This window comes from Emys orbicularis, chromosome 2, assembly GCF_028017835.1.
Source record: "Emys orbicularis isolate rEmyOrb1 chromosome 2, rEmyOrb1.hap1, whole genome shotgun sequence".
NCBI lineage: Eukaryota > Metazoa > Chordata > Testudines > Emydidae > Emys > Emys orbicularis.
This window is the reverse complement of record NC_088684.1, coordinates 116300690-116311498: the sequence shown is the minus strand read 5'-3', so window position 1 is coordinate 116311498 and position 10809 is coordinate 116300690. Positions and strand designations below refer to the sequence as shown.

The 10809-nt window shown below is 41.7% G+C and overlaps 1 protein-coding gene across 1 annotated transcript in view; it reads right to left on the bottom strand.

The window, feature by feature from the left end:
• Positions 1-6891, bottom strand: part of LOC135873697 (uncharacterized) — a 168476-nt gene extending 161585 nt beyond the window's left edge. Inside the window, exon 1 of the mRNA XM_065398337.1 lies at positions 6612-6891. Within this exon, the coding sequence (XP_065254409.1) occupies positions 6612-6891 (280 nt within the window). The remainder of the gene's footprint in view (positions 1-6611) is intronic.
• Between the last annotated feature and the right edge of the window lie 3918 nt (positions 6892-10809).

The window sequence follows — 10809 nt, the reverse complement described above, 5'->3', positions numbered from 1 at the left end:
ATAAAGGAAGTACTGTGTCTTAAATGAACTGTGACAACATTGAAAATTGCCTTCAAAAGGAATATCAACAATTAATTGACAAATTATTTTAGTTTTTAAGGTTTGTAACTTTTTGTTGTCCTTTTTTTCTTCTTGCTAGCTCTAAAAAATAATTTTTAAAAAGCTGCACAACTGGTGAGAAGGACAGAAAACTAGCATTGCAGAAATAAAAGGGAAATGAAATGAACTAAAAAGTGCAATTTATTTAATAAAGGACTGGTGTTGCATTTTGATTCCATAAATTGTCCCCATTTGTACTTCCTGTTTAAACAATAACCAACATGATGATGGGTTAAATGAAGTTGATATTGTCACAAACGTAGCCTCACTAGTAATTAATGTAGTTTAATATGGTTGTTGGCACACATCTCACATGACAGATAATGTTCCAACATGTCACTGATAGGACCTTTCAGCACAGCTTTAGGAGATCTACCAGGCATTGCCGAGGTTGGTTAGGTCAAAGGGTTGAACCATGTGTAATTCAGAACAGAAGAGGTCCCACGGTCACTCCACAAAAACAATTACACTACTTATTTCACTCTATCCCTTGCCCGAAATTCACAAGCCTCACAGTTTCAGTGCAGTCAATCTCATTCTGCCCTTGGGCTATAAGCCACATGAAAATATGTGGTGCTGTGTTTATAAATCTAATCAAAAATAGAAACAGTAGACAAGCACAATGAGGTCCTACTATGGATCATGGGAATTCTCTAAATTCTGAAGGCACTTTTGTTTAACTTCTATAGGCCCTCTCTTACTACTACATTGTCTACCACACTCGTTAATCATCCCCTTTACTTGTCAATGATACAAAGGAGACTACATGTCTCCTAATTTCCCTCCAATCACCCTACAAATAATATTATGAAATATAAATGTTAGGAATATCCCTATTTATTTTTAAGTAAATATTAATCTTCACTTACCTCTCTATCCATGGATGTCTGCCCTTTCTCAGATGTATAACAGAATGAAGAAAACGATTATGCCTACAATCAAAAATAGAGAGCACACAAAAATAAACAACACTTCAACCTACACACAGTTGATCTAATTCCTATTTATGTTTGGCACATATGTTTGCAGAGAACAATTCTAAAAGACGCTGCTAGAGGGGAAGAGGATGTTTCATCTTTGCAGACCTAACGAAGCCCAGCCTGAGAGCAAAGTGAGGACAGTGCAGTTTCTTCACTTCCTTCCAGCAAAGAGAAGTCCTCATCAGGGTAAAAACACAGTTAAAACTAAAGTGAAATTTGGCACCCTCAGGAGAGATGCAGATGTGTTTGGGGGCAGAGTGAGTTAACTTGTAACTCTAGAGAACATGGGCATTCTAGGTCACCCTGCAGTAATTGTAAAGGCTGTGTGCAGTTTGTACAGGCATAGCCACACTTAACCTGGAGGTAGTTAAGTGACTCGAGTTTCCAGCATAGAGGTGCTGGAACTAGGGGTGCTGCTGCACCCCCTGGCTTGAAGTGGTTCCCATCATATACAGGGTTTACAGTTTGGTTCAATGGCTCTTAGTACCCCCATTGTACAAATTGTTCCAGCACCCCTGGTTTCCAGTGTTGTGACTCCTTGTATGCTAATAATTCTATCTTCATTTAAATACACAGGGCTAGATACACAGAAGGACATGTTGCGGTGCCTAACCTTTAGGCACCTAAAAAAATCACAACACTGAGATTCACAAAGCCTGAGTCAGGCACCTAGGCCCCCTGTACAATGCATGGGGAGAGAGAGATGCACTAGATTGTGATCCAGAAAGCCAGAACACTAGGTGGAGTGCCGTTTAAGCTAGCTAGTGGGAGATGCTGACAACTGGGATGTCTCCTAAACCCCAGCCCTCTCTCAGAGATGTGGACCTCTAGCAGAGATAGGCACCTAAGTGGAAACCCCTCTCCTGGAGTCAGATGGCTTAGGTGACTGAGGAATTTCTTGGGAGAATGGAGTGAGGCGCCTGTCTAACTCAAACAGGGGGGAAATGGCGTGAGTAGTAGTGCCTACCTTCTTTTAGCTCAGTGATTAGAGCACTCACCTGGGATGTGGGAAATGCAGGTTCAGTTCCCCCCTCTGCCATGAAGGGAGAAAGGATTTGAACAGGGGGTCTCCCCCTTCTGAGAAGAGGGCTCTAATCACTGAGTTATGGGATAGTCTGATATGGGGCTCCCTCAATCTCTTCCGTTGAAGCTGTTCCACTGTGGATACATAATTAAAGAATCATTGGCATAGGGGGACTGGACCCAGAGTCTCCCACTTCCCAGATAGGTGCCCTAACCACTAGACTATAGAGTTGTTCTCAGTCGCTTGCTCTCTGCGCCCAATGACTCTACAGACTTAGGTGCCTTAATCTGGGGCTCAGACATCTAAGTACCCTTGTGAATCTCACCCACAGTAACTACATTTGCAAAACTCCTATTAGTTTCTCTAGTGAAGGATCAGACCCATAAGGAATAGCAAATTGTACAGTCATTTCATTATGTATCTATACAGATACACATTCAGATTGTTTGGCACAGGATAAAGACAAAAAACAAAACCTTCAAAAATTAAAAATGTCCCTTCAAATTCCCTCAGAGCTTTAGTTGATCTTCCAGGCTAGAAGAATTCATTATGCAAAGGGTTTTTCTGAGTTCAGTTGAAGAAAAAAAAAAATCTATTCAGGGCAGCACATAAATCTGTGGTTAATTTTAAGCATGTGCTTAAATCACATTGAAATTAAGTACATGCGTAAATCCCATTAAAGTTATCCATATGCTTAAGTGCTGTCCTAACCAGGGATGGATTTAAATACAGACCTGAATGTTCTCTAGAATAGGGGCCTCCTTTTTGTTGTTGGGATTACGCACAGAGCACGGTACCAGCTCAGTGCAAGTAAGAATGGCATAGGGAACATGCTATCTGAATTTTCAGTACATCAAGCACAGCAAGTCAAGGGGTTTGCTGTTTGGCTTTAGCAGAAACTTTACTTTGTTTCGTTGTTTATCTGTGTGAAAAACCTTAAAACCAAGGTTAGTTTGTTTAGGACAAGTGAGGAATGGCTTTTTGGATTTGTCAGTATTAATCAAAATAAACATGAAGCTCTCAGCTAGGAAGTCTACCTATTTAACTAAAGGTGGTGCCTGGTCAGCCTGCTGGTCCCCCGTCCCAGCTGCTGCCATCACCACAACCCATCAGCCACTCAGACATCACCCCAGACCCCAGCTTCTGACCAGGTTTTTCATACCCTTCTTTTAGGGGCAACACCCCACCCCTCATGTCCCAATGAGAGTCCCCACCACTCTTCCCAGCTCAGTATTCTCCCATTTTCCACTGCCATCCCTAACCCAGAAGAATACATCCTTTAGCACTTAGCTTCTGCTCTGCTAACAGCATTTCAGCACAGATGGAAGTTCTGTGCAGAGCAGAATGGAGGGGGCAAATCTGCATCTCCAGAAGTCTTGCTCCCCCATTACCCCCCCCCCATATCTGCTCTCCCTTCAGTAAAGAATCTATCCCTAAAACTGGACAGGGCTACATGAAGTATGGCTGCAAAATCAGGGCTGTATCCAATGTCCATTGAAGTCAATGGAAGTCTTTTCTGAATCTTCATTTCTTTGTTCAGCAAGGAGTGAAAGGTTGAACTCTTTCTAATCACTGCTGGTGCTGAGTCTCCTGACCTTTGTCACCTTCACTGGATACCAGTGCCCTCCTGTGGGGGGTGCCAATATCATCACAGGTATTAGTTTCATGAGGGCTCCAGCGAATTCTGCAGTTTCTGCTGCTGCTGCTGCCCTGACAGCTACTGTATAATCTCCTGCATTGTCTGCAGAGTTGGTACAGAAATTCCTCTGCCCTCCATAATGTGTAAAACAGAGGTGCATAGAGGTCACACAACTTGACTCAAGTCACACATCAAGTCAGTAGCAAATTCAGAAAACATTACCTAGGAACTATGACTCTCAGAGCCAGTATTGGGGCCCTAGACAAAGACCATATCTGATTCCCCTCCCCACTTGATTCCCTTTTGCTTGCCTTCTACTTTGCTCAATGACCCACCTATGTCCTGCTCCCATTGACTTCAACAGCTAAACTCCCATTGATTTCAATGGCGCAGCATCAGATCCCTAGTTACTTATCTGAATAATTCCTTCCTTCAGAAAGGTGTTCTGGTTACTGCTTAGTTGTGTGCAGCTATAAGAAACAAAGGGGGCAAGAATTCCACCAATAGAGAAGACTGGTTCAGAACAGGCCTGTTGATAAATGACTATGTCAATCCCAACATCATTGTGGTGACCCCTTTAATGTAGAATTGTGGGAAGCTGCTATTAGAAGGGGTAGGTTTGGGAATGAGAGGGGGATAAAAAGTGTCACCTTACATAATGCAAACAAGTATTGTGGTATGTGGTGATGTGAATTTGCACAGGCCTGGTACACAGAATGTATCACATGCTAAGGGGGAGAACTGTAGAGGGAACTCCATCCTAAAATATTGGCAGAAAACCAGTGAGTGAATAATAGCCCTAACAGCCTATTGAAGACTCTCTCGAACATCGAGCAGCTGGCCCTGGTCTTCACAAGGTGCATCTTGAAGGAATGTTGTATCTGGTGGAAAAAGCCCATCAGTCACTTAAATTCAGTAGAGGAGCCATGAAGGCTATGCCTCTCCCTCTCTAACTCTTGATTTTGGGAGCCTATTCTCAAGTCTAATCTCAAATACCTTTTTTCTTAAAGAAAGGCCCTGAGTCATAGACTTTAAGGTCAGAAGGGACCATTATGATCTTCTAGTCTGACTTCCTGCACAACGCAGGCCACAGAATCTCACCCACCCACTCCTGTAACAAACCCCTGACCTATGTCTGAGCTATTGAAGTTCTCAACTTGTGGTTTAAAGACTTCAAGGTGCAGAGAATCCTCCAGCAAGTGACACGTGCCCCATGCTGCAGAGGAAGGCGAAAACCCCCCAGGGCCTCTGCCATCTGCCCTGGAGGAAAATTCCCTCCCAGCCCCAAATATGGCGATCAGCTAAACCCTGAGCATGTGGGCAAGACTCACCAGCCAGACACCCAGGAAAGAATTCTCTGTAGTAACTCAGATCCCACCCTATCTAGTGTCCCATCACAGGCCATTGGGCATATTTACCGCTAATAGTCAAAGATCAATTAATTGCCAAAATTAGGCTATCCCATCATAGCATCCCTTCCATAAACTTATCAAGCTTAGTCTTGAAGCCAGATATGTCTTTTGCCTCCACTGCTCCCCTTGGAAGGCTATTCCAGAACTTCACTCCTCTGATGGTTAGAAACCTTCATCTAATTTCAAGTCTAAACTTCCTGATGGCCAGTTTATATCCATTTGTTCTTGTGTCCACATTGATACTGAGCTTAAATAATTCCTCTCCCTCCCTGGTATTTATCCCTCCAGCACAGCTCTTAAGTATGAATTTAACTTCCTGTGTTTGTCAGAGAGTGCCCACATGCTTAAGTGCTTTGCTGGATGAGAGTTTTTAACCCTTTTTCTATGGAGATGGCCTTGAAAATATAAATAGATAGAGAAGCTTGTCACTGATTTGTTCTAGACCCTGTGTTTCATGGTTCCCCCTTTGAAGATCCTAAGGTTGGGCTTTGAGACCTCTGAAACCTATAGCCATTGGAGATTCAATTGTGGGGGGAGCCCAGACCGATTTGCAGCATGGTCGGGTGCTAGCTAGGCTGCAACAAGCTCCCTTCCAGCAAACTTAGCTTATCTGCTGTCTCTTCTCAGCAGCCTCTCACTTCAAGGATTGGCGGGGTTCAGCTTAATAGCATAACAGGCAGTGGAGTGTACTGGGCTGTGCACAGGACCCAGGGTGAGGGATTCTTGCATTCTAATCCTAATTCTGGCACTTGTTTCCTTTAAGGTCTTGGTCAACAACCTCAGTTTTCCTATTTGCAAAATGTGCACAATTATTCTCACGTCTCGGGGCGCTGTAATAATCAATTAAGTAACCAGCAAAACTGATCATTATTGTTGATTATAGAGCATATGGCATGTATGGAGAGGTGCGTGTTCTGGTGTTTCCTTTCTGTTCTAGGCTTCACAGTGAGTATGCCCAGCAGATAGAACTCCAGTGAAATGTTCTCTCACTTTGGGGTTTTCAGAATTTATTCTATTCCTGTTTATGCTTTAACTCCCAGACTGTGGCGTAGGGCCCACCCTGCTCACCACCCTGGGCTGTGTCTGTCACTTTTTTTACCCTATAAGGATACACCAACAATAATAAAAAATGAAAGAAAAAACATCTGTCCTTCACTCCTTTTCTCGTCTCCTCTCGCTGTGATGCTGCTTCCCTGTTGTCTGTCTGCTATACAGGCACTGACCAAATGCCACCGTAAGCTCATCCCATCTGAAGGCTCCAGTGCTTTGGTCGATGTGTCCTACTTCTAAGGCCCTCTGTCTGTGCTCATGCAGGTGAGCTCTCTCTCTCTCTCTCTCTCTCTCTCTCTCTCTCTGAGTCTGCACTGCTCCACTGTCAGTTTGTAACTCTCCTATCTGGGCAATGGCTGTGGAGTACATATTGAACTCTTGTAACCAACATCACACCATGATCTTACCACTGCTGCTGTCCCCTATTGCTGGGACGTAATCATATTGCCTGTGCTGGGTGCCAAATTCCTTTGGTGGAGGAAGGAACGTCATGGGTTTTTTTAAATCACGATGTACACTGGGCTCTGCTGAATCTGGGCAATACTCCATGTCATCTCCCTGATGCCAGTGGACCCTATTAGATGCTCTTAATGTATTAGGAACCTCAAAAGCATTAACTTTCTGCAGACTCTTTGCTCCTGCTGCCACCCTCACTCCCATTTTCTTAACAGTCCACACGTAACTCATTATTTCTTCTATAGGGCCCCTGAATGCCAATAATGAGCGAATGGAAGTATCAGCCTATTCACCAGTCTCTACAATGTATTAATTCACTAGGGATACTTAAGCCACTGAATGTCTTTGCTCCCATACAGGACTATATGTTAACGTTTCATATTCTACCAATGTGCTAAGGTAAACAGTAGGCCAGTCAGGTGGGGCATATTCAATAGATATACAAGGGGTAAGCACTGTAGAAAATGTATTGTAGCCTAGCCCTTCACTGATTTAGAGGCCAACAGCGCTGCCTTTTTCTTCATAGGATATGTCAGAGCTTCCACCATGAAATCTTATTTTCAGGTATTAACTAATTTATTTTGTTTACTGTCTCAATGGTCCATGGATTTTAGAAGTCCCTTGCAAACTTCTATTTCTTTTCTCAGTTTTCAGCTATTATTAAAACAAACACACAAGGAAAATGAGCCCACCAAATGACACAAATATGTAGTAGTGTTTTGGGTCTAAATCACTGACTGTAGGAGCCCCAGTTTCCCATACATTTTCTATTGCAAGTAACACACATGACCTATGTTATGAAGAGGGTGATGTTATTTATCAATGCAGCCATAGGTAAGAACAGTAGAAGACTTTTTTTTTAAAAAAAATCTCAGCTATCAGAATTAAAACAACCACTATCATTGAGTATGCATTGCAAAATACTTCTGAAAATGCATTTTCTTGCAATGTATCCAACATATCTACCACTGCATATATTGATACTGTTGTTAATAGATCAGTGAAGTCTGACTGAAAGCAGTGAGACAGAAATTATACCATATGAGCAGTCCCAGAAGGGATACCTCTAGTGGTTCAAAACATACTTCACTTGCCTCTGGCATAAGTTTCTGGATTAGTGTCATATATGTGTCAACATGGAACAACATAGGCTATTTGTTTATACATTCTCATTACTTCCCTTTATTTTACTCTATATTCCAGTTGACATTGACTGTATATATCAATATACTCATCTCAGTAAGTTTGCATTTCTTTGTCACATATCTGTGAATAAAACAACAGCTGAATGGCAAGTGAAGGGAAACTGAGGCAATCAAGTATGTGATGGGGAAAGCTATATAGCATAAATAGGGATAGTTATGGCAACTTTCACATATTAATTAGCACCAAAATATCTGGGAATGCCATACCAAAGTGACTATTTAGCAAGAAGATTTTCACTTGCCATAGCATTCAGTTAACTGAAAAAGTCTGAATATACACAACTGAAATGTTCTAGAATTATTTCCATTTGTTTTCATCTGATAGACTAATAAAATAATAAATAATAATCAATCACACAAAAATAATTTTACCTAGCTCTTATATAGCACCTTTCATCAATAGATCTCAATGCTACGGTTATTCAGCACATGCTCTAAATTATTTGAGTCTCTCCTGCTGGTAACATCTATTTGCTGGTTTTGCTTACTGCAGCCTGATAAATAGAAACTAAAATGTCTAACTCTGGCGATTGAACCTTTGAACTAAGGCTCTTTAAAATGAATGCTAAATATCTTTCCCTCATCACAATGCAGGACATAAACTGAGTAATCTTGACACCTCAATAGACAAAGAATGAACAAACAATGGCTTCTAATCTTGATGTGGTTCCTAGACAAAAAGAAACATATTTAGTTGATCCTGTTTATACTAGGCTTGAAGTCAGCCCATAACCTGTAAGCAGCTGCAAAAATGAGATTCCATATTTTCCTCCTTTCATCTTCCATATCTCAGTCCAAGAGTCAAAAGATGTCTTTGCTAACTGCCAGACCTGTAAACTCAAGTAGGGATCTGAAAACCAAGCTGTGTTCTTTCATCATCAGAATGCAGCAGAAAATTGAATTGATGATCTGCAGAGCAGGAAGGAATCCATCTAGCTCTTCCATACAGGACTTGTATTGGCTCTGCAGTGGTAACAGCAATAAAAACTGCTTTTCATCATTGAAGCAAGCATCTATGATTTGAAGATAAAGAGAGAAAGACTCTAGCACCAACATATGATTATTTAGCCACACTGCCCTGTGGGGGTGCCCACAGCGATGGTGCCTCTCAACGCACCCAGCTCCCCCGTGCACAGGGTGAATGTGCTCTTTGCACCATTCCTTACGGTGCTGCAGCATGCGCCCATCTCTGTGGCTGGTCAGCTCTGCAGTCCAGTGAGAGTGAGGGGTCATATGGCCTCTCTTCCTCCTCAGCAACTTTGGAGCAATTTGTGCTCTGAGGGCACATGGAAGAAGCAGTCCAGGTTCCCCTTTATCCTTGTACAGAGTGAACAAGGAGAGGAGGAAGGCAAGCTCCCCAAGCCTTCTCCCTACAATTTGTGTACTCACACTAGAGCCTGGGGCAGTCTGGCTAATAAGGAGTGAAATTCATCCCTGTGCAGAGGGTAAGCAGAAGGGCTATACATCCTTTAAGTCTAACAGGGTTTAAATGGTGCATAGGCATTGTGCTGGCCCTCCACCCAGGAGTGAATTTCACCCAGGGAGGAGACAAGCCAAATCGGACAAAGCTATTTTTCCAGAATCCCTTTGCTGAAAGTAAGTGTATTTAGACTTCTTTGGCTTCTGCTAGCTTATGTCACACCCATAATTCTAACTAAAAATAGGTTTTACTGCTACGTTGCTCACTATTACAGATGACGCTTATTAAAAAAAGTCATTGAACTTTCTAAACACAAAGCATGTTATTTTCTCATTTAAGATATTGAACTCTACAGGATGACTGTTTATTTAGGATTTGGTTTAGTTTCTTTAAAATATATAGAGAATTTTGCATCCCTCCCCCCCCCAAAATGATTAATTTGGATGACTACATAATTATTCACTGTTTTGAAAAATATTACCTAGCAAATGGAACAGAACGGCTGAAAGGGAAGCTGTCTAGCCTACCGTGTGATTGCACAGGCCCCAATCCCGCAAACACTTCTCTGTACTTACATGAGTAGTTAAACTGAAATCAGTGATAAACATATCCCTGGGTGCAAGTGTTTACAGGATATGGGCCATATTAAGGATGTGCACTCTTCATATTTTTAAAAATCTTTACTAAAATATGTAGGTATATTGTAAATTAGATTTCCCTTTGGGACACTAAACTGAGGATTTAAGACCCAATTCTCATTTCATTTGCATCAGTTTTACATTGGTGTAATCCCATTGATTTCAATGGAATTACTTCTCATTTACACTGCAGAAAGTCATTTCTGAAATTAAGAGCATCAAAATCTACATAAAAATAAAAGTTCATATAGTGATACTTTCTATGCTTCAACTGTCAGCCCAATGCATATTTTTCATCATTTGAGTTGTATACTCTTGAAGGGGAATGGAATCAGACAAGGCACTGTTATAATATAACTTTCTGGTTATTATCACCAATTAGTCCAAGTGAAAAGGGGCTCAGTCCTACAGCTGGATCCAGGACTTGTGATTTAGAAAGTGATTAACTGATGGAAAGACAGTCAGCTGACTTTACTATTTTAAGTGTTGATGTTGTGTTTGGTGCTGTGCAAGACACAAAAGGACCTGATCCAAAACCCAGTGAATATAATGGTAGACTGTCCATTGACTTCAATGAGCTTTATGCTCAAAGTGAGACAACCTTCCTGCCCCAAAGAGCTTACATTTGGAAAAAAAAGACACACAGAAGATAGGACACAGATGGAAACCCAGAGGAGAGAGTCAGCTGGTAAGCTTAAAAAAAGTTAATAGCTTTCTTCTTGGGGCAACTTGAACGAAGTGAGTCTTTTGGCAGCACTACGATAGACTAGGGAGGTGGCTTAGTAAAATGGGATGGGAAGGAAAATTTTAATATACTGTTGATAGAGTAAGGACAAAATGATTTACCTGAGTCAACCTTTTACTGACCCTTGTTGAAAGTTGGTGT